The sequence below is a fragment of the Cebus imitator genome, unplaced genomic scaffold (assembly GCF_001604975.1).
Source record: "Cebus imitator isolate Cc_AM_T3 unplaced genomic scaffold, Cebus_imitator-1.0 Scaffold824, whole genome shotgun sequence".
Taxonomy (NCBI): domain Eukaryota; kingdom Metazoa; phylum Chordata; class Mammalia; order Primates; family Cebidae; genus Cebus; species Cebus imitator.
In genome coordinates this window covers 111593-136492 of record NW_016108139.1, presented here as the reverse complement: position 1 = coordinate 136492, position 24900 = coordinate 111593, and the positions used below count along the sequence as shown (strand labels likewise).

Here is a 24900-nt window from a genome sequence, read left to right as displayed (position 1 = left end):
CACTATTAAAACAGAGGCCATTATTTAATTTTGGAAAACAATATTTTAATTTAAAAACTATAAAATTGAGTACCAGATATATTTATTAAAGTAGTATCCATTTTGCTTGCAGACTTGCTTACAGACTGATTTTCAAAAAATGAGGCACCTCCTGAACGCCTGATCCGTGACAAACTCACTTTTACAAACTCAAGGTTTATACTGAGTGAATCTTTTCGCCCAGTGACTGAAGTGGGCTCCTCATCTACATTCCCTTTAAAATAAACAAACACAAATTCCCACATTTATATATACATGAATGCACACAGCTGTCTAGTTAAGTGAAAATTATCTAATATACTGTAATATGGTATGAATTAAAATCACTTGAGGTAAAAACTTAAGCAGAATGATCTAATGAGTATTAGCATTCCTAACAACAATTTAAGAGGTTCAAACCCATAAACATAATTGGTGATTTTTACAATTCTTCTCCAACAATGGAAACTAGAATTGACATGGAATATATATTTTCATCATTTGTTTAAATACAAGTCAAGAGATAGTTACTAATAATAAGCTCTTATGCATTTTAGTGGTTTGTCTCACTTCAAACTGCCAATGAAATTTAATTTCACTAAATGACTGACTTATAGTCTCTTTTTAAATTAACAAATGTGACCCATTCAATTTAAAATTTTACTTTTTATACAGTTTCTTATACAAATGGACAGTGATTTGCTAAGACATTTAAACATTTCAATAAGATAAGTAATCTCTGATATTCAGTAATCTGAATATTAGAGATTACTGTGCTCTGTATATTGCTTAGAAAATATTCTGAATATTAAAATTCTTGTATAATTATTGTATATGTCTACATATTATGTAAAGCTGAGCTAGGTATTATCAAAGAGGAAAAATATAAAAAGCATCTGATCTTGTCTATGTCCCTTATGATTTATGAAAAGAAAGCTTGAAAGCTTGAAAAGATGCTACAGATCTGAAAAAGACATAAACATGCAAAGTATACCTAATCCTCCTGATCCAGCTGTAAGGCCAGAAACAGCAGTTTTTTGTTTTCCCGCTCCATATGGATGAAATACATAAAGGGAAAAGTCAGACATGCATGCAGTGAAGCTCAGGCCAGATGAACTACTGCTGGAAGTGGTCAGATCTGACTGACTACTACTATGTCGACTTCGGCCAAGAGGGCTGCCTAATCCCGATGAACCTACAGTGAACACAAGAAATTCAAAGTATTTATAAGCCATGAGAAAAAAAGGCCAGTCAATAATATGTTCTTAAGAACCAAACATGACTTCAGAATAAAATGGAAACACTCAAACATTAACAGATCAATATATTTTAATCCTTAAAACTAAAATAAGGACTTAGATGTATTTTCCAATTAATTTACACAAGGGCTGAAAACTGTTTATCCTTACAACAGTTACTTATATTTATATATGTTTGGCCTACTGCATGGTTTCCTATTTCTTTTCTCCTTCACTATTAGAAGCAGGCAGTGGAACAGGCCCATAATAGTTGGACTCAAGCAAAGGGGGAGGAGAACATACTGTAAAAAATCCATATCATATACTTGGAGTTGACACTTCAGTAAGTACAGTGGAAACAGAACCATGTATGCACATGCAGAAAGTAAAAAAAAAAAAAAAAAATCTCCGTTAGCCAAGTGTCCTTGTTGGTAACATTTACTAGGGAAGGAGATGTAAATTCCAAAAACATAAAAAAACGAGACCATTTAAATAGATTATTAAATGATTTTGTTGGTGATTCCAAAATATATGTCCAGACCAGACTTCCTTTGGATTTATATATTACAACTGCCTACTTGACTTCCTGTTAGAATGGGTCACAGGCATTTAAACTGAACTGCACTCTGGATTTTTTCCTTGAATTTGCTTTTCTTCCGGTGTTCCCCATAACTAGTAAGTGATACTTCCGTGAAAATAACTCAACCAAAACCTGTCATCCTTCCTATTCCTATCTGTCATGCAATTTATCATTCATAATTTCTATATCTCAGGTAAATAAGCTCTGTCCATTTCCTTCCACTGCTGCCATTCTAGCTTAAGCAATCATTAACTCTGTCTGGACTACAGAAAAGTCTCTCCTTGCCTTGTCCTACTCGAATCAACTGCTACACTGCAGCTGGACTGGTATTCTAAAAGTATGTATGTGAATCATATCCACTCCCTTGCTTAACCTTTCAGTGGCTTTCCCACATGAGTTTCTCTCTTAACCTTTCTTATGCAAGTCTCCATGCTTATAATGGCTTTTTTTTTTCCTTTTTGTTATTCTGAGTTGCCAAACTGTTTGTTCATGTTGAATTTTGTATTCTCTCCCGGTGTTCGTTCCCTGAACTCTCTGCTTAGCTAACTCATACTCACTTCATGTTTCCATTTAAAATAAGCCTGTTTGCTGGGCTATTATTTGCTCTTCCACATTCAGTTTAGGTTCTACATTAGTAAGTATGTATCATGTCTATTAGCTAAGATCACTATTCTTATCCCCTAGCACTGACCCAGACCACAAAGATTCTTTGAAAGAATGGATATTGTCACAACCTGTATATTCTCATCATCATTCCTTGAATATTCTATAATGATAAAATGAGGGTTGCTATTCATTTGTGTTGTTTTCTAAAGAATGATAAAAGTTGGGCATAAAAAAGGTTCACATTTCATATTCCTTTCACTACTTATTCCTAGCGTGGTGCATATATACTGCTAATAATTTAAGTTCTAATAATTTATGACATTATGACCAGTCTGTCATTAAGAAAAAGATTAACATTCCAAAAGAGAAATGAGCGTGGACATATATTTACCATTCCCAACAAATAGCTAATAAAGTATAGAGTATAGATTAAAATAATAAAATCCAATTTTAATCCATCCCATTGACAGTGATTAAAATTAAAAACAGTATGGGGAAGAACACAATGGACTGGTGTCCATATACACTGTGGTGAGAATGTAGAAATCTTGGTCTTACCAGAAAGCAAATGTATCAAACACTTTCAGAATGTTCATACTTCCTAACCTAGAAATTTCTACTTTTAAGAATTTCTCTTAAGAATATATGTTTGTTTAAAAATATTTACATACAAAGATGTTGATTTTAGTATTATTTTAAAAGGAAAATAACCCAGGAATCTCAAGTATATGATCAAAATGATGGAATATCATATAGCCACTAATTTTAGAGATGAATATTTAATAATATAGGAAAATAACTATGATATTTTAAATTTTAAAAAGTTACATAGCAGAACAGGCCATATTTCAGTTTTTGCTTTGGAAAATGATTGTATCACTACAGAAATGCTGTAGTGTTACCAGAGATAACAATGGTTATCTATGATAGATAAAGAGATATTCTTATTTTCAGTACATCTTTAGTGTACTATTTTCTATAATGAATAGTGGGTGTAACTTTATTATAATCAGAAACCAGCACTAACACTATAATATCTTATTGACAATACAACTCCAACAGCAATATTTTGGAACTTAGTAGTAGATAATGGGTGACCAGATTAGCAAAATCTTTATATCAAACTTTTTGTTTGTGAAAACTTCCAAAGATTCACACAGCAAAACAAATGACATTCCTATAACCATTTCCCCACTAATACAAGTAAATGCTGGAGGAATTTTGGGATGCTTTCTCACAAGCCAGTCTGTAATAATTTTTCCAACTGATATTTGATGAAATTATTAGAATAAAGATTTGACTCTAAGATGACTCTTAATATATAGCACCCAAAACCCATGCTGTATTTCCTTACAAATCAGAAAAGTATTTTCCCCTCCACTGTTTTCATGCCTCTCTCAAAAATGGAATTTAGTATTTTATTTTTTATCCCTCTTAATGCAAGCCTTCTCAACCTTGATTTTACTGACATTTTCAACCAGATAATTCTTTGGCAGTGGAGGGGGTTGTCATATATACTATAGAATGTTTAGTAGCATCTCTGACTTCCATAGTAGCTGCCAGCTGTACCCCCCTCAGTAATGACTATAAAAATTGTCTCCCAAAACTGCCAACAAGATAGCTCCTGGTTAAAACCACTATTTTAATGATATTCCAGTTTTCTTATCAGTTTTCATTCAATCTAGTCTCTTTTTTAGAGGTATTCAAGAAAATCTTTACTATTTGCATGTGTGATCTCTATTCAATTTTTAGGGCAGAAATGGTACCCAGCATTAACACAGTGAGGAATACCTATCATCTCAGGAAGTCAATTATGTTTTAAAACGAAACCTTTTATGAAACACATAGATAAGTTAGAAAACCAAATTTGCCATTTAAAAATATATATGCTACTGCTACTTGATAGAGTTTTCAGTCAGTATAAGAAAGAAATCCCTGTAAGGTAACACTATGTTTCTTATTTTCTATTTGCAACACTGATTACTCTTTAATGTCAAATAGAGCTAAATATAAAAAATATTCAAAAATACTTGAATGTGTGGATTATTATACAGTATTTATGTCATAGTGCTTGCAGTGTGTACATTCAAGCCAAATTTAAAATGCTGTTTCATTGCCATTCAGCTAAAAAAAAAAAAAAAAAAGAGTACTCAATTTCAAGTAACACATGAAATATACTCAAAACACTGGTCTACTATAGATTTTTTCTATAATCCTCAAATATTCCCCTTTTCCAAATGTATTTTAAAACATATATTAATTACTATTAAAATATTGATTTAAAAGTAATATTTGGTTTTGTACTAGACTAATAAAAGACCATTATCTATACCTGGTATTCCAGTTTTGCTAGCAGAAGTCTTTGTTCCACTCTGAGTAGCATTACCTCCAGGGGATAAAGTCTCTGCAGTATATGTAGTCCCTAAAGTCTCTAGTTCTCCTCGGTTTGAAGAAAACACCAAGTCCAGGGATGGCAGCTTTAGCATGCATTCTACTCTTGATACTGGTAAACAGCTAAATTTGATCTGTGAGGGCTAAAAATAACAGAAAGCAAAAGGTTTCTAGGAATTGGATAAAGAAAAGTTTTAAATGGAAATAATATTGAAATGTTCAAATAAACTTAAGAAAAACATTAAAAAAAAAAACAAAAAAAAACCAGAAATGAAGTATATCACCTGAACTCATACTTGAACCACAGTATCTACAGGGAAGTTAAAAAACTGAATTTCAAAGCTTACATTTAATTTTCATTTCAGTCTACATATATTGATCATGTTTACTCATTTGATACTTAAGATTTTGTGTTTATTGTCCTAGCTTTTTAAAACAGAAGCATGATATAAAAATCAAAATGTATAAACAAAATGCTACCATTTTTAAGAAGCTAAATATTTGAGGAGCCATCTCTGAGCAATATGACAGTTGACCCCTGAACACCACAGGTTTGAACTGTGCCAGTCCAATTAATATATCGAGTTTTTCAGCCAAACATGGATTGAAAATACAGCATTCTGGGATGAAAAATCCGCATATACAGAGGGCTGTTTCTTTTCTTTTTTAGTAATTCTTCAGGGCTGACTGCAGGATTTGAGTATATGTGGATTTTGGTATATATGGTGGGGAGGCAGGAGTAGTCCTAAAGCCAATCTCCTAAGTATACAGAGGGACTCACTCTGTTGCCCAGGCTGGACTGCAGTGGTACAATTATGGCTCACTGCAGCTTTTGACCTACCAGTCTCAAGCAATCTTGTGATCCCAATCTCTCAAGTAGCTAGGACCACAGATGCAGACCACCATGCCTGGCTAGGTTTTTCTTTTTTTTTTTTTTTTTGTTAGAGATGGGGTCTCCATATGTAGCCCAGGCTGGGCTCAAACTCCTGGGCTCAAGTGGTATACCCACCTCAGCCTCCCAAAGTGCTGTGATTACAGGTGTGAGCCACTGCACCCAGCCCAAAGGTTTTATAACCCTCAAGCCCTCATTCATTGTGTTTCCATCAGACCTTTAAAAAAGCTAGCTAAAAATTCTAGAATGTAAGACTGAAGCTCTTTTGGCCACATTACTATTACGGAAAATAGTTGGAACAGATGACCATTAGTGTTTCTTTTACTCTTAAGATTGATTATCAGATTTTAATTGAGGATCAACTGAACCCTGAAGTTTTGATACAAGTAGTTTTCAAATCCTCCTTGATAAACATATTTAATTAAATGCTAACATATACTCCCAAAGGCCTATTGGTAGCATTGAATTTTAGAATAAAATGTTAAATAAAAACTAGGTAACTCTTAGCAAAAATTTTAACAAAGGCACTATTGTGATTTTATATCTCAATTACACTTTATATCTGCCCAGAAGAACTATAATGGCAAGAAATTAAGGTCTCAAAATAAAGGCATAAAATGCTTAAAAAAGGGTATCATCAACTTGTTTGCCACAGAAGTATGAGATTCAATTTTTGAAAACCCAAAGATCTATGACACTTTTTGGTAGAAAAGTGAATACAGATGAGCTCCAATTTAGGATTTTTCTACTTTATGATGGTGTGAAAATGATACACATTCAGTAGAAACTGTACTTTGAGTACCCACATAACCATTCTGCATTTCGTTTTCAGTACAACATTCAATAAATTAATGAGATATTCAACATTTTATTATAAAAGGCTTTGTGTTAGATGATTTTACCCAACTGAAGGCTAATGTGTTCTGAGCACATTTAAGGTAAGCTAGTCTAAGGTAAGCTTACCTTACATGATGTTTGGTAAGTTAGATGTATTAAATCCATTACGGACTTAAGCTATTTAGTTTATGATGGGTTAATTAGAACATAATGACTTTGTAACTTGAGCATCTGTATACACTTAAAATGTTAAATGTACTTCACAGATGTTCAGGTAACCTCCAATCCATCATAAACATACTAATGGTTCATGAACCTGAGATTAAGAAAACTTTTAAACAGTAATAATGTTGAAATGTTAAATAAACTTAAGGAAAACATTTTTCTTTAAAACAAAAAGAAAAAAAATGAAGTATATCACCTGAACTCGTACATAAACCACAACATCTACAGGGAAGGAAGAATAAGCAGATGTTGAAGATGACACTAGTGATGTTGTTGACTCTTCCATAGGATCTGGTATTTCAAAATGTCCCATATCTTCATCTTGTGAGCTGACAGCTGTTTAAAATATTTAGTTAAGTTTTATGATTAGGTCAAAGGCAAACTATTTATTAAAAGATCCTTATTGTTTATACTAGTGAGAGGAGAGGTATGAACACCCAGAAATTTCTGCTTCTGTAGCTCTTCATTCTATACTTCTTTCCCTGTTCACACCCTCTTGCTCATTCCCCCAAACTCAAATTCTCCTGCTGCTATACCAAACACTTTACCAAGAAACTGGTGATTATACCCTTGCCCTCGAGGAGATTCCAGTCCAAGAGACACACTAAGGATGCAGAACCTAAGGATCTTAATTTTGTCCTTAACTAGCTGTGGCCATGGGAAAGTTATGTAACTTCACCAGGACTTAGTTTCTTCATTTGTAAATGACAATTAGATGATCTCTCAGTTCTTTTACAGTTTATAATTCTTTACTATTTATAATTGCACATATTATGTAATAATATATAGCAGCATTAAGAAAACCTTATATACAAGATCCCAAAATATATGTGATGGGGAGGTATATAAGGACGCTTACCTGTATAATTCCTTTCAATTGGTGTAATTGGGATAGTTTCCAGAGCTTTTTCCAGAAAGTCTAATAGGCAGGGACTGATAACCATTTCTTCTGGCAATGACTGAAGTGCTACCCAGGCATATAACTTGGCTGTTTTTACTCCTCCACTTCCTTTTCCTTTGGCTAGAACATTTATAAATTCCATTTAATGGATTTTATAAAAAGTTCCAATTTAACATAAGACAGCTTTGTCAGAAATTTGAATTAAAGTTTAATTAAGTAAAGCACCTCATATTTAAGGCCTTACAAGAAAGTAATAAAAATAGCAGGTTGAGAAGAATTATATGTTAGAATACAAAGGTGATTAACAACATATAATAAGATGGTTATTCCTACTTGCTCCATGTCACAAGTTTTGGTCCAGTTTTTCGGCCTTTTTGCTTAGCCTCTCATTAGCATTAGTCCTTCTGTCCATTTAAGAAGATATAGAGAACTTTAACAGTATTTAGTGGCAAGTGAAGAAAAATGTCACAATTTTCAGGCTTTCCTATGTTTAGCTTGTACATATTTATAATGCTTCCCTATATGGGATGCCATTTGTCTTTCCTTCTACCTAACTAAATATTTCTGCTTCAGGAGAATGAGTAAAACATCTTAGCTAGCTTTGGCTAAGGTTTCCAACTCTTAACATTTATCAGTTGTGCAAATCTAGGAAAGACATTCAACTTCTATGAGCCTTAACTCATTTATAAAATGGGTTAATATCTGCCATCCACTTATTGGACATAGACATGCCTTGTTAACTGAAAAGTGATATTAAGCATTATCAGCATGATTACTGTTTTAAAAGGTTTATATATCAAGTTCTGTCTCCTAAATAAAACTTTTTCAAATAATTCTTGTCTAGTCTGATACTCCGTTTTTTTGGAAATCCTGCCATGTATTAATGTGCTATGGTAGCCAGATTCCAAGATGATGTTCAAGGATCCTTGCTTCCTGGTATTCATGCCCTTGTGTAGTTTCTTCCCATACTGACCTGTGTGATGAGTAAAAGCTGTGGCAGTGATGGCATGTGACTTCAAAGGCTAAGCCATAAAATATATTGCAGCTTCATCCATAGTATCTTTTGGATCATTTCTTTTGAGGGAAGTCAACCGCCATATCATGAGAATGCTCAAGAGGCCCAGTACAGAAGCCCACATGGGAAGAAACTGAAGTACCAGTTAATAAGTCACATGACTGGGATATGTTAGAGGCAGATTTTTCGGCCCCAGTCAAGTATTCAGATGTCTCTAGCCCTAGCCAGTGTCATGACTGCAATCTTGTAAAAGACCATGAGTTAGATCCACTGAGCCAAACTGTGCCTGCATTTCTGATCAACAGAACCTGTGTTTGAGGTTATAAGCCACTAAATTCTGGGGAATCTGTTATACAACAGAGAAGTAATAAATGTGGTTAAGCCCAATGTACTACTCTTTTAAATGTGTAAAGTTTGATATTTGCATTTGATCATAAGTTCCCAAATTTGAACTACATAAAACTCCTTTTTTTTTTTTTTAATGTATAGACCTAAAGATTTAAGTAATTAACCTATTTGGTATACTCTGATGTCAATTTCAAAAACAGCCAAAAATAGTTGGCCCACACTTCCATATACAAATTTTGTATAGTCATTATTGACAAGTCTGTGTCCTTTTTTTTCTTAAACATGTGCATTTGAAAGTCTCAAAAGAGCAAGTAGGTAATAACTAAAAATTTTAAAGATGACAAAAAATAGAGTATATACTCCTTAAATACCTGTGGGAATAGGTGGGGGCTGGGGAGGAAGTAAGGTGTTAGTCTTGCTCTGGACAGTGCAAGGTAAAGGAGGAGAAGGAGGAGATGTTGCACTATCTTTCATACCATACAGCTTGGACTCTTTGGAGAGTGTTCTTGGCAAGGAAGATCCTCTGGAGGCATTAGGTGATTCAGTCTTTAGTGTCTTGGAATTGTAATGCAACTGTATTGAAACAAAATTATAAAGATGAAGAAAATCAAGAAGTATAGAAAAATTTGGTAGAAAGAACACTGGAAGTCAGAAGACTTTTAACTTTTAAAAGTTAACTTTGTGATCCTGGCAAGTTTCTTTGCTTTTACTCATTTTTAAAAATAAAAGGTCATTTCAGATCATCTTTAATGTCATTTCCAATTGAATAGTCTACGATTCTGTAATTCTAGAATCTAAAAAATGGTTGTTTAATGAAGTTGCACTAGGCAAAGTTTAGGAAGTTTGTTATGAATATTAATTCATTAAAAAACCAAACTTCTTTCCATCAAACTTTCATGGAAAATGCTATATAAGTGAAATGGGAACTTGCAGTTTTGATGTTCTTCTGTCCAGAAGAATATGGCTATATTACATAAAAAAGTCACTAAGTATCATCTTAATATAATGAGAAAAAGATGAACGTATATGATAGAAAATAAACATTGCTACCAATAATCTAATTCCTTACCCTAGGCAATTAGGTTTTTACCTTTACATCAACTCCAGGAATGTAAAATACTGTTGTTTCTAAGTCACTAGGCTTTGTCTGCAGAGATGATGGCACTTTCTTTCCGGTCATTAAATGGGTGGTAGAAGCATAATTAGTTTGAAACTTCTTCTTTTTTGAAGGTGAATCTTGATCTAAGCTCCTAGAACTTCGATCATAACTCCTGTGAACAGAAAAATGTTCTTATCTTTTTAAAAAAGTACACTTTTTTTTTTGTTTGTTTAAAAGCAAACTTTTATCATTACACTAAATGGAATGTAATCCTTCATTTAGGAAGTTGAAAAAAGTAAAGGTCATCAGTATCTCTAGCTAGACTGGTTAATGCCTTGCATGAGTGATGTAAATGTTGTATGTTCCTTAACTATACAGGGCAGTCACCTTTATTCTTTCCTAGGGCCATGACTTTGACTTGAACATATTAGGTTGAACCAAATGAAACTGCCCTTTATAATAAGGTAAAAATACAGCTAAATATTAGCAATTTATTATGGATTATTATGGTTCAATCAAAAATAACCTAATAGTAATTCTTTTTATCATCACTACATTTATAGGAGATTTTACCTGTTTATAGTACCTTTTTGTTTTCTCTTATTTTATAAAAGCCTCAGACAATTGAAAAAATATTTTATTATGAAAATTTTTTAACATATAAAAAAGTAATAAGAATAGTTTCATTAATGATCCTCCATGTTCCCATTACCAGGTTTCAGTTAGCATCAGCATTCTTTTTAGATCTACATCTCCACCCATCCACTCAATTATAACGATTTTTTTTAAAAGTTCATATAGATTAGAAAAGAAAAAACAAAATTTAAAGAAAAAAATATGTTAATCCTGTTTATATCATCATTTAGTGATGTAAACAAATAGTAAAGCTGCAGTTATATCCTGAACACAATTTCAGTCTACTGAAGTCTGTGTAACTATCTGCCAGTCTTTCTTATTTCTTTATGAACTCACCAAAACTCTCAGTAACCAAGATATTTCTGAGCATTTTGTTGTTCTTTAAAACTGAAATATGCACAGTGCAGGCAGAGACACTGAGAAATTCATGTGTGTTAAAAGAGTTCCAAAGATATAACTATTTTAATTAAAAAATATGCCAGACTGTCAATCAGACATCGATTTCTAGTTGCCAGAAAATACTATACAGTTGTTTATAAGAAACTATATAAGAAATAACCACTTGACCATTATAACTATAATTATATTTACACTTCAAATCTGCATTTTGGAATGGAGAAGTTTGTTATAATTCAGTGAAATATGAATAGTATTTCTAATAAAGTTACATGTATCCTTTTTCAATCAATTTCTTACCTTCTCAAACTTATATCATCATGTTCTTGTAGAAGGGTGGTTGGGTGGAGTACACATTTTCCACTATCAATTTCAACCCGTATATCAAGTTCAAAGTCAATATTTCTCTCTGTAGCTGTGCCACTAAGACTTCTATTGACTGGTGTTGTTGGCCAGCGTTCTGTAAATAGCTGATGAACAGCAGCAAAGCCTGTTGCTTTTTTACGAGATGTATGTCTACAGAAAGAACAATTGATCATTACGTTCTTTGTAACAAACTGCTTTCCAACCTGTTAAGTGAGCAATAGTCTGTAAATAAATTTTACTATTTTATAAATTCACATGAGGGAGTTTAATGGAGCCACATTCTATTCAGCTACTATGTACTGAATAACTATTATATGCCATGCTAGGTGTTAGGTGATGAGGACATAGACATAATCACCACTTTTAAGGAATCTGATTATCAGTATATAAACTATATCATGTATGTTGAAAAAGATTTCATTTTCTCAAATTACAACATTTAAATGCTACTTTCCAGATTTAAGAAAGACAGAACAAGAAGGTAAGAAAGATAATGTCATACGCTCTTTAATAAAATGGTGCTGGAAAAATTGTATATCCACATGCAAAAAAATTGTATATCCACATGCAAAGAATTATGTTATACCATATAAAAAATCAACTCAAAATGGATTAAAGACTTAATATAAGACCTGAAGCTGTTAAGCTCTTAGAACAAAACGTAGGGGAGGGAAAACGCTTCATAACATTGGTCTTGGCAATGATTTCCTAACACCAAAAGCACAGACAACAAAAGTAAATATAAACAAGTAGGGCAACATTAAACTAAAAGAGCTTCTGCAGAGCAAAGGAAACAATCAATAGGGTGAAAAGGCAACTCATGGAATAGGAGAAAATATTTGTAACCATATATCTGACAAGGGGGTAATTTCCAAATATATAACAAACTTAGAAAAAAAACCCTAATAACCTGATTTTTAAAATTGGCTAAGAACTTAAATAGACATTTTTCCAAAGAATCAGCCAATGGGTATATGAAAAGATGCTCAATATTACTAGTCATCAAGGAAATGCAAATCAAAACCATAATAAAATATGACTTCCAACCTGGTAAGATGACTGTTATTTAAATAAAAACAAAAAACAAATGTTGGCAAGGACAGAAAGAAAACAGAATCCTTGCACATTTTGATAGGAATGCAAAACACTGTAGCTGCTACAGAAAATAGTATGGCGCTTTCTCAAGAGATTACAGTAGAACTACCATATGATCCAGAAATCCTACTTCTGGGTATTTATACAAACTACTTTCCAACCTGTTAAGTAAGTAATAGTCTGTAAATAAATTTTACTATTTTATAAATTCACACGAGGGAGTTTAATGGAGCCACATTCTATTCAACTACTATGTACTGAATAACTATTATATGCCAGGCTCTGTGCTAGGTGATGAGGACACAGACATAATCACCACTTTTAAGGAGTCTGATTATCAGTATATAAACTATATAACCAGTATATAAACTATGTATACTATATAGTATATATAGTATATATTATAAACTATATAAACTATATATATATTCACACATATATGGTATAGTTTATATAAACTATATAACGAGTATATAAACTATACCATGTATGTTGGAAAAGATTTCATTTTCCAACATATATGGTATAGTTTATATACTGAAGAATTGAATATACAAAAGAATTGAAATAGGGATCTCAAAGAGATATTAGCACTCCCATGTTTACTGCAGCATTTTCATAATAGCCAAGATGTAGAAACAACCTAAAATGTCCATTGACAGATAAATGAATTAACAAATGTGGTGCATACATACAATGGAATATTATCAGCCTTAAAAAAAGGAAATGCTGTACTATGTGACATTATATATGAACTTGAGAACATTATGCTACATGAAATAAGCCATGAAAGAAGGACAAATACTGCATGATTCCACTTACATGAATTATCTAAAATTCCCAACTCATAGAAGTAAAGAATAGAATGGTGGTTGCCAGGGGTTGGGGGTCAGGGAGAGGTTGGGAGTTGCTAAGCAATCATATATAGTTTCAGTTAGGCAAGATTAGTAAGTTCTAGAGATTGTGCCTACAGCTAAACGATATTGTACTGCACACATAAAAAGGTGTTAAGAGAGTAGAGCTCATGCTAAGTCATCTTACCAAAATAAAGTATGTAAAGAACTTAACAAATTGTACATCAACCAAATTGAAAATATGGTTACATTAAATTGTATCTCAATAAAAAATAAAAATATTTTTTAAAAAGGCAACATAAAACAAAAAAGTAAAGAGATATAGATCATCTGTCCAGGAAGGCAAATGTGCAACTTATAGGATTACTATTAAGACAAACTATAAAGTAATATTTCCTATAATCAAATTTATATTATGTTTTAAGAAATACCAAAATACCTAGAAAATTGTTAGAAAAGACTCAAACTTGGACTACCATGAAATTAAATACAATTAAAAGATTCTAAAAATTTCTAGGTAGAAAACAGATATAAAATACCAAAAAAATCCCAAGTCGCATTCACAGAACTAAAAAAGATAACCAGCTGAATGCTGGAAGATAACAGAGCAGTTTATCTTACCTAGGAGAAGAAATAAATATTAGACTAGAATTCTGTTCCCAACCCAATAATAAATGCAAGCACGGTAAAGCTACTTTAGAACACAAAAAAATGAAGTAGATCTGCAATAACAACTTTTCATAGAAAGTTATTTGAGAATGTACTCCAGAAAAATGAAGGAATAAAACCAAATATGCTTATGTGATTCAGGAGTCAGTGGCTTCAGTCTAGGAAAGGGAAGAAAGAATCCCTAAAGCTCAATTTATTACCATTATTAGAAATTCTTACTATTATTGTCACAGCCTCACTTGAGGGTGGTTTAAATAGATCAGTTCCAAAGATCCTTGCAGCTCCTCTTGAGGGCACATTCAGAGCAAAGTTTCACATACATCATTTATTTCATTAACACCATTTCATCTTATTTCTTTCTCCTAAGAATTTGCTGAAGTCCTTCATCCATTGCTAACCACTTCCCTTTATTATTTTTCTAACTAGCCTACACTATTACAGATCTCCTTGCTGCAATCTTTAATGCCATGGAAATACAGCCCTCTCCTTTAATTTACTCATAACCACATCTTTATTTCCATTTTGTTTTTGATAATTAGGTGACTTGGAAAAAACCATTTAAATTTAAAAAATAATACTATATGGAGCTATATCACATAAACCATGTGATAAATTTATTAAATTTTATTTTAATGAGATTCAGTCTTACACAAGTGAGGCACATTAAAAATTTTTTTTTTGTAAAAGTTGAGTTATATATAACATTTTATGCTCATTTCTACGATACTACCTAAGGATCTTAAAATGAGGTTACTCACGAGGGTTTCCTGTAAATATAAAACCTTTCCCTCTCATGGTCTTCATCTTTTTCATCTTTCTCAGAATCTTCACTGGTAGAAGACAAACTGTCATCCCGTCGGCCCTCTTCACTTTGGAAAGGAATGCTTGGTGAAAAACCTCCTGGAGTTTTGGGAGAACTGAACACGGAACATGATCCTTCACTATTTGATGAGTAATGGGATGGACCTTCAATAGTTACTGACAAAAGGTCAAGTTCTGTTTCCTCTGGAAACTGATTGTAAAAAAGAAAAAACATGAATCAGATTCATATTTCAATTAAAGAAAAAATATATAAATTTAAACATTTAAAAATTATCTCAGAGTTGAATTTCCTCACTCTGAACTGAAAGAAAGGTCAGATTCATGAACATATAAAATGGTACACCAAGGAAGGAAGCAAAAGGGCCAACCTCAGAAAGTTATACTACTGACACACCAAAGATCAGAATGAAATTTTACTTTATATAAACATATAGTAGTGTATTAATAAGTAAACACTGTAATTCTTTAAAGCAGAAGTTAAACGTGGAAGCAAATGAAATATGATTAACTGTAAATCAGAATGGCAAGAGCAATTAGTGATGGAAGAGCATGCAGTGTCAGTACAAAGTTTATTGTTTTCTCATCGTGCTACTAGATGCTTTTTGTGGATGTATCTTTTAAAAATGAGCCCCACATCAGTTAAAGAAAAATGTGCAAATAGCTGCGTAATAAAACATGTATCAATCAAACTGAAGAATGCTGTATTTTGAGGTAAATACAGTTGGCTCTCTGTAAACCCCAACAGATTCAATCAAGTGCAGACAGAAAATATTGGGGGGAAATAAAATAATAGTACAACAATAAAAAACAACAAACATAAAAGATATAACAACTACTTACGATATCATTTAAAGTGTACTACACATTGTAAGTAATCTAGAGATGATTTAATGTATATGGGAGGATGTGCGTTGGTTATGTGCAAATACTGCACCTTTATAAAAGGGACTCGAATATTTGTGAATCTTGGTATGCATGGGGGTCCTAAAACCAATCCCCCACAGATACTGAGGGCTGACTATACTTTGTATGAACACTGTGTCACTAACTCAGGATTTCACCTTGAGGCCACTGCATTTAAATAGGTCAAACAAAACAAAAGAAAAACAAAACACCTTCCTATGACCTAATTTTGATGCCCAGCTTTACAGAGTCACGGAGTTACTTGAGCAGTAAGCTTTTATGAAGTTTAAAGTGCAAGGTAATTTATTATTAAAAACTACTAGGTGCTGCTATTCAATACACAGTTAAGTCCTACATTGAAAATTTGAAATCCAGGTGTTCATTTTATATAGTATACGTGTTACTGAGTTAACAAGTAAATCAGATTGTTAGAACATCCACTTTTTAAAACTTTGGTAAGAGACAACAGATAAAATATTTCTTTGTTTCATTTTATATTTAATCATGCCTTACCTATTTTCTAATTTATGATTAGAAAATATAATGTTTAATCTTGTATCTATTATATAATTTATGATTTTTATATACTTTTTTTTACAGTACATGGCTAATTAAAAATGAGACTTGAATTGAATCACTTCAAATATTAATCCCTTTGAGAATTACCTAGCTAGTAGAACCCATTTCATTCATGTAAATTATTTCTTTCCAAGTTTTCTTCATAAAAAAAGAATGTTTGTCAAGCTCACTATATTACAATTAAATAGTTCTTAAAAAAATCCAGTTTGACTAAATTCACTATAACTATGAGATACATGCTGAGACTGAAGCTTGAAGAGAGTGACAAAAGGGAAAAGAAATATTTGGGTGAGTGCTTATTTTTAAATGTACCTTAACAAAACGATCTAGATATCATTCTTCTACATTGTTTTGAACAAAATAATAATTTAAAAAATGGATAGTTTTATCAATATTATTTTACACCAGTGACTCAAAAGAAAGAATGTTCAACCATTGTTTGTTCTGAATTAAATTTAATTCTAGTTTGAACTAGTTAACTGATCTTTGTTTATGAAAAAATTCATTTTGTTGAATATAAGGAAAAACTACTTCACTTAGAGATTAGGAAATAACAAATTGTAGTTTTTTATTTATGGTTTGGTTGAATTGATTTGATTAGGTGAGATAGTCTTTTAGTTTTTAATATTAAACTACACAGAAGTAAAAACTAAGATAAATGCACGTAAGAAGTTACGAGATGTACATGATGAAAAAAATTCAAACAGTCTTAAACACATTATCTAAAATATTTCTAAGGTCTAAGTTTAGTCTGAAATGAAAGGAAGATATTTTGAAAGCAGGCAGATATTCAGTGTGGTTGATTAGTTTTAAAGCAAAATTTATGTTTTTAGTAAATACCTGAAAATACCCTTCCCCAGGACCGCTGGATTGTGGTGTACTTCCCCATACTGTATTTTTCAACTTAATTAAAACAATAAGAAAAGTAAAAGAAAAAACAAAAACTCATGAAAAATAATAAACAATGACTTAAAAGTAAATATACAAAAAACAAAAGAAACATTTTAATATAATGTTTACTATGGTATGAAATTAGAATACAACTTTGAAGCTGATCTTCTTCCTTCTAATTTTTGCTACTATCTATCTATACATAAAATACATAAATGAGTACCAATATTCTACATTTACATTTGTGAAAGATGTAGTTTAATATGGATTCTCACTTGAAAGAAAAATTATTCAACAAAAACCTTTCTACTGAAGAGAAAGCAGTTTCGGAGCCTTTACTGTGCATGTAAAATGTAAAACATGAACACCTGCTGCATGGCTCTCAGATGATGTTATGAGGGCAGTGCCCACTACTTGGTAATATACAGACAGTTCAATCATCATAAACCATGCTTTGATTGTAGTCAGAAATCAGTATTTTGAAATAGTATACCATAATTTTGTAATCTGTAAAAACTATTTAGCATTGTGTATCTCTAACAAATTATATATCTCTTACTGTATCCTGGATATTAAAAGTTACTCTAGGTCCAGGAGATGCTGCATCCACACGGATTTCTGGGAGCTCTTCAGTTTCTCCTACTCGAGAACTGCAAGTAAAATGTAAAGTTATAAAACAGTAATATTCTCATGATAAAAGTATTCCTGGACTTTATAAAAGTCTGATTAATGGCAATACCATTCTGTTTCTAAATATTTACCTTATCAAAGGATTGAACTTTCTCTTAACCTTTAGCATACCATAAAAAAGACTCAATGTTTTGGTTAACTCAAGATTTTTCTAAAACTAAATCATATAAAAGATTTATACTTCTTATAGTGCTTATATACTATTAAAACTGTATTTCACTTCAATAAATGTGAAATTTCCATTTTTTTCATATGCTAAATATCTGTGTGACTATATCTTTTCTAAACTGACAAATTTAGAGCAGTAGCTACTAGTAAGCATGTTTTAATTCCTTTGGATAATCTAAGTTTATGCATAAAACTTGTCTATCTTTCTAAACCACAGTTTTATGTAAATAAAAGCTTGTCTAAATAGCAGTGTGCTTCATTACTAAAAAGAACACACTGTACTGTGGTTATATGATGAGGGATTCCTTAAATAAACTTCTGAGTTTGATAATATCCACTATTATTGCTATTTTACTAATAAAATTAATTTCTGTTATCTTAGTTTTATGATTAGAACATAAAAAAAGTAGTTGACCTTGGTAAAAGAGTCAACAATTTTATTAATTGTTTCATTGGCTGAAATACATATATTACCTTGTCCTTTCCATTCGCTTTAGAGGTGGTCTTGCAGAAGCAGAAATGCTTTTTGATCGGCTGTAACTTGGTTTGTAACTCAAACCCCACTTATCCTTTAGGGAAGCAGCCTAATGAAATGGGAGAGAAAAAAATGTGACTACAGGTGATTATTTATTGTTGTAATATTTGACTTCAAGTAAAAGAAAATATTATACTATTAAATAAGTTAGCTTGTTTTCCCCAAGGGACTTTCTTGTCACTTAACAATATAAATTCAAAATATAGGAGGAATCAGCTATTCTTTGGTTGTAACACCAACTAGGAGGCACAATGAAAACATGAGCCACCACCTGACCTGAGAGAAAAGAAAAGAGAAAGTTTGGGGGCAGGGATGAGGGTACAGAAACAAGGCGAGAAGAAAGGAAATGATTTAAAAAGTAAGAATGGAGAAAGAAAATGAGAATGAAGGGTTTTGGGAGAAGCTACGTTCCTGGCAGGGGGACAAAAGACCACTTTTCTCCAAGGGCATCCCTGCTGTAGGACTCTTCATTACAACAAAGGAAAGTAAGAGTGTTAAAGATTTAACACTCTCACTGTCTCTAAATCCCTGTTCTAGAAACTAGTCATGGTACTAGATATTTAAAAGATTCTAATACAGTGGAGGTTTGGAGTCTAAGAGAGGTAAAGGGAATTGAGGGGAATATGTGGAATGACATATGTTAAGAATGGAGATGTTTTAACAACCTTTCTAATTCTATCTAGTTTATTTTTAATGTCAATCACCAAATATGACATGCAACAGTGGACAAACAATATTTTAATTATATTGTATGACCCTTGTGTAGACAGCAAAAATTTAAAATAGAAAATTATGTTACAGATATCACTATCCATTATTGCTATCAGAAACTAGTGACAAATAAATTGGAGAGCAGTATTCAAACTATATTCTCCAGGAGTTTAGAAGTGATCAGAGCATGTGGTCCCTGGTACTTGGGAGGCTGAGGCAGGAGGATTGCTTGGAGCCTAGGAATTTGAGGTTTCAGTGAGTTATGAATGTACCACTGCACTACAGCCTAGGCAACAGAGTGAAACCCTATCTCTTAAAAACAAAACAAATGAATGTCAAACTATGTGAGGCCAAAATTAAGAGAAATGCAAGGAGAAACAGATGAATTACCGTTTGAGACTTCAATAACCCTTTATCAGAAATAGACATCCAATACACAAAAAAAAATCAGTAAGGACACAGTTGAACTCAATAACACCATCAGTCAATTGGATACAACCAACACCTACAGACAGTTTCATCTAACAACATCAGAATACACATTCTTCTCGAGCTCACGTGGAACTTTCATGAAGAAAGCTTTCTGGACCAAAAAGCATACCTTAACACATTTAAAAAAATTGTAAGTCATAAAATGTGTGCTCTTAGGCCATAGTGGAATTTAACCAGAAATCAACAACAGAAAGATATCTGAAAAATCCCAAATGCACTGAGATTAAATAACACCCTTGTAAATAGCATGAGTTGAAGAAAAAAATCTGAAGAGCAATTTTAAAATATTTACATTAAACAAAAATGAAAACACACTTATCAAAATTAGTGGGATGAAGCAAAACCAGTGCTTAGAGGAAAATCTATAGCACTGAATGCATACATCAGAAAAGATCTAAAATCAATTAAGCTTCTACCTTAGAAAACTAGAAAAAAGGATAAATTAAATCTGAATTAAGCAAAAGAAAAGTAATAAAAATCAGAGCAGAAACAAAAAAAAACCCAAGAAATCAATAGAGAAAAATCAACAAAACTAAAAGCTGGCTGTTTGAAAAGATCAATAAAATTGGTAAGCCTCTAGCCAGGATAACTAAGAAAAAAAGAAAGACATAAATTACTAATATTAGCAATAAAGGAGGGTATATAACCATAGACCCTATGGCTATTTCAAGAATACAGGAATACATTGAACAAATCTATGCCCTCAGATTTGATCACCTAGATGATCAAATGGAGAAAGGAAAGAGATAATCTGAATAGGCCTACATTTATTAAAGAACTGCATTAATAACTTTACAAAACAAAAACACCAGGCCCACGTGGGTATACTCATGAATCAATAACTCTTAAAAAGTTATTAATTTAAAAATTGAAGCAAAAAAAACAGCATAATGGTTTTTTAAAAAAAGTTTTCTACCCCTAGACTCAAACTCTAATGGGACCAACTAAACCTGCAAAAAATAAAGATTATAAAATACTAACAATGCACAGTAGCTGAGAAGTAATTCTGACCAGGGAGAAGGGGATAGGGAAAGAACAGACGTCTTAAAAGATTTCACAAAGTTCACATTTTTTGCAGAGTTCAGAATAGAGACTAAAAGCAAAAATGATTTCATGAAAGACAAAACACAATGTCCAAGGGCATAGACTTATAGAGTCCTAAAGCCTACGTTGGACTCTTGTCTCCCCCAGCATTACTGGCTATATAACTTTGGTCAAATTACTTCACCTGTTTCAATTTCCTCATGTTTAAAATAGGAAAATAACATAAGCTACCTCCTAACATTGTGTGAGGATTTAATGGGTTACTAAATGTGAAGTGCTTTAGATGGTGCCTGGTACACAGGAGATATGATACAAAAAAATCAGGTGGTTTTGTCACCAGCATTGAAAGAACAAAGAGCACTCACTCGCATACTGGACCTCCGTAATTTTTTACGAACATCTCTTCTAATGTCATTCACAGCCACAGATTCTAACTGTTGGTAACGTTGAATTTCTTGGTTTATGGTTCCTTCACTTGCACCTAATTTTCTGGATGCAAAACAAATATAGCAGTTATTGTAAAGAAATAACAAAGTTACATAAGCAGAATATGTATGAAAAAAAAAAAAAGAAATAACAAAGTTACATTGATTTTTACTTGCTCCTTTTTAATGATTTCACCTTGCAGAATACCAAAGATGATTATGTATGGACCAGCCAAAACCCTCAATAAGTTTAATAGTCATATTTGGCGAAACTTAAGGAAACAAAAACACCTCTCTCTAATGTTTGAGGAAATTTGTGTTATCCATTGCTGCATCAAGAGTCTCTTTGGCAATCTCATGAAAACCATAGGCCCACTCTGCAGAAAAATGTCTGAATGTAAAATTCTACATATAATATAAGCCTTGGGTAACATTTTGGAGGAAGAGTATATTTTCCTTCAAGTCATTTTTTTCCCCTGAGAACAAAACTCAAATTTTAATCTAACTCAACAGGAAAATATGAATCACTGCATGATAACTTACAGACAAGTTTTAGGCAATTCATTTTGCTGTACAAAATGCATATATTTATGTAAGGTTCTTGATTGTTAAAAAAAAAAAAAAAAAAAACATCAGTACAAGTGTAGGCAGATTAGAAAAGATGAGGCATGACCATTTACCTTTTGGGAAAATAAAATTGCAAACTTTAACAAGAAGAATATTTACTGTAATAGAGAAAATATTATTTAGCAATATCCAGCAGGCAACAGATAAAGATTAGTGTATTTATTTATATATGCATGTGAAGATACATATAAGAGTAAATACACAGGTAAAGATACATATATGTGATATAAAGTCAGCCATAAAGTGCTAAGAAATAAGTTATGAAAAAGCACTAGGATTTCATGTCTAACTTTTTTTTTTTTTTTTTTTTTTTTTGAGACAGAATCTCATTTTGTTGCCCAGGGTAGAGTGCAGTGCCATAATCTTGGTTCACTGCAACCTCTTCCTACCCCCAGGCTCAAGCGATTCTCCCGCCTCAGCCTCCCAAGTAGCTGGGATCACAGGCACACACCACCACACCCAGCTAATTTTTGTATTTTTAGTAGAGGCAGGTTTCACCATGTTGCCCAGGTTGGTCCTGAACTCCTGACCTCAAGTGATCCACCTGCCTCAGCCTCCCAAAGTTCTCGGATTACACATGTGAGCCACAGCACCCAGCCTCATGCCTAACTTTATGACTAATGAGTGTATTATCTTGGCCAAATTATTAAACAACTCTGGACCCTGGTGATATAACAGATAAACTAAAGAGTTTGTATTAGCCCAAATACATTTTCTTCCACTTCTGTCATCTTATGATTCTAAAATTAGGGAACATTATATAAAATTAAAAATCAGTATACATACTTCAGATCATCTATTACTTTGGCCTGTTCATTCAGTTCTCTGATATCCACTATACGCTTCATAATTTTTCTTCCTCTAAGTTCTCCTGGCTGGCTAGCAGATGCTGCCTGTCTTCGATAATCTATGGCTTCCTGAAAAGTCAAAAGTGTATCTGTCAATACCACCCTCAAATCACACAGCAAATCTATACTATCACAAAATTAATACCTTAAATCAAAGTAAGCATGCAAGAATCAAAGCCATCTATATCAAGATTGGGATTCTCCACTGATTTAAATCCCTTCATTTTCATAAGGAATCTATTTAGTTGCTACCTACATTTCCCCATGAGTGCGCTCTGCATGCTTTCAAATGGGACTGGCTAGACTGAGGGGAGCCCCACATCTCTGGGTCACACAGATACTCTGCAGGAACAGAATAGCGCTGATTTGGGGGTGTCAGGCCTAGTAGGTGATTTACAAGTCGCTGCCCAAAGGTGAGTTTGTGGCCATCTCCACTTACTGAACTTCCACCTGAACTCTAAATAATAAACAGTAATATTAATTAAAAAAAAATTTCTTCCCAAGAACAAAATATTTCATGGTACAATAGTTAAAAGATATTTAAAATAATTTAAAAAAATTAATACTAGAATGAATCAAAGAATAAGTTTCTTTTTGACCACGAAATAACTTGAAAATATAGAATGTATAGATAGTATAGATGGAAATATATATTTTTAGAATGTATAACTTCATTTTGTAAATGCACTTTGCTTTGAAATTCATTTTGAACATCTTTACTAAGACATAACTCACCTACCATAAAATTCACCCATTTAGTATATTCACAAAGTTGTACAACCATCATTAAAATAGCTGGGAATATTTTCATTACTCAGAAACCTCATACCTATTAGCAATTTCTTCTCATTCCTCCCATCTCTACCACACCTCTCCCTACTCTCCCAGTGGTAGGCAGCCACTAATCTACTTTCTATCTATATAATTAGTCTGTGCTTCACTTTTAATATGATTATGTTACCTGTAGGTTAAAGCACAAGTTGGATGATGGTCAATATGTAGCACAGAACTCGATTAAAAGACAGTTAATCGAGTTAATTATGAAATGTAGACACAGCAAACCACCACTCCCTTCTCTTCCTCCACAAATTCCCACTATAATATACTAAATAACACTGAATAAATATCCCCATCTCAGGGTAAAAGCTAGTCCTGAAAAATTCTAACAGTGACTTTACTTACAGTATGGATAGTGGGAGACATAGTATCAACTTCATCCTCATCTGACAGATCAGCTATGTTCACTGAATTTAAGTCAGCAATGTCATCTATGTCCTCCTCTCCTGTCAGTGTTGTAAGAGTATTGCCCAGAGCATTAAGCCTTTTACCAATGTTAGGATCCATGTGGACATCAATCCCACACATTTTCCACAATACATTGAGTGTCCAGGTTCCAGCGCTACTACTTTCTGTTTAAATAAAGAAGTTGCATTTTTGTTAAGTCCTGAGTATAGGAATGGAAATAACTGTACAAAGTAATAAAACAGATGTTGGCCACATGCAATAACTAATGTCTTTCACAGCGAGACTTGTCAGAAACATCAGACTACAGGCTTGATTTCTCTATGTATATACAGTGCGCATCTAATGCTTCCTCTGTATAGCACCCTCTTTTTTTTTTTTTCCCTATGAACTAGAGGTTCCCTCCCTGACCCCAACATGATCCACCATCCCATAGCTATAGTAGGAATTGCCATGACCTTAGCTTATTAAACAGAATTAATTAGGTAATTGGTCCAGGGAAGGTCAAAGTTGGAAAAATAAGATATTTTGCCTGGACTCGAGGAAAGGTTAGTCCTTCTCCAATGACTGAGGGTGGAGAAACAAGACTCCACCATGTTTCTTGCCATGTATAAGAAGGAGGTTTTCAGTTAGAAGCAGCAGCAGCAGAAAAAAAGAGCAGCCAGAGGGGAGCAAAGAAGCAAAGACAAGAGCTACAAAGGGTCTTGGTGACAGTTGGGATCTTCATTCTAATAGTTCTGAAGGCTCCTGAATTGAC

At 32.8% G+C, this 24900-nt stretch overlaps 1 protein-coding gene across 6 annotated transcripts in view; it reads right to left on the bottom strand.

Annotated features, from left to right (window-relative positions):
* Window positions 1-24900, bottom strand: part of LOC108297642 (transmembrane protein KIAA1109) — a 147235-nt gene that overhangs the window by 17849 nt on the left and 104486 nt on the right. For 4 of the 6 annotated variants that reach the window (XM_017520307.2, XM_037735486.1, XM_037735485.1 and 1 more), the window contains 15 exons: window positions 24084-24310; window positions 22840-22970; window positions 21367-21490; window positions 18694-18803; window positions 17921-18011; window positions 17311-17373; window positions 14925-15178; window positions 11483-11698; window positions 10142-10322; window positions 9423-9624; window positions 7647-7808; window positions 6984-7123; window positions 4775-4976; window positions 1013-1213; window positions 74-253 (listed from right to left, as the gene is read on the bottom strand). In XM_017520307.2, coding sequence (XP_017375796.1) covers window positions 74-253; window positions 1013-1213; window positions 4775-4976; window positions 6984-7123; window positions 7647-7808; window positions 9423-9624; window positions 10142-10322; window positions 11483-11698; window positions 14925-15178; window positions 17311-17373; window positions 17921-18011; window positions 18694-18803; window positions 21367-21490; window positions 22840-22970; window positions 24084-24310 — 2484 coding nt within the window. The remainder of the gene's footprint in view (window positions 1-73; window positions 254-1012; window positions 1214-4774; window positions 4977-6983; window positions 7124-7646; window positions 7809-9422; window positions 9625-10141; window positions 10323-11482; window positions 11699-14924; window positions 15179-17310; window positions 17374-17920; window positions 18012-18693; window positions 18804-21366; window positions 21491-22839; window positions 22971-24083; window positions 24311-24900) is intronic. The other 2 variants (XM_037735487.1, XM_017520308.2) reach the window with 2 other exon arrangements.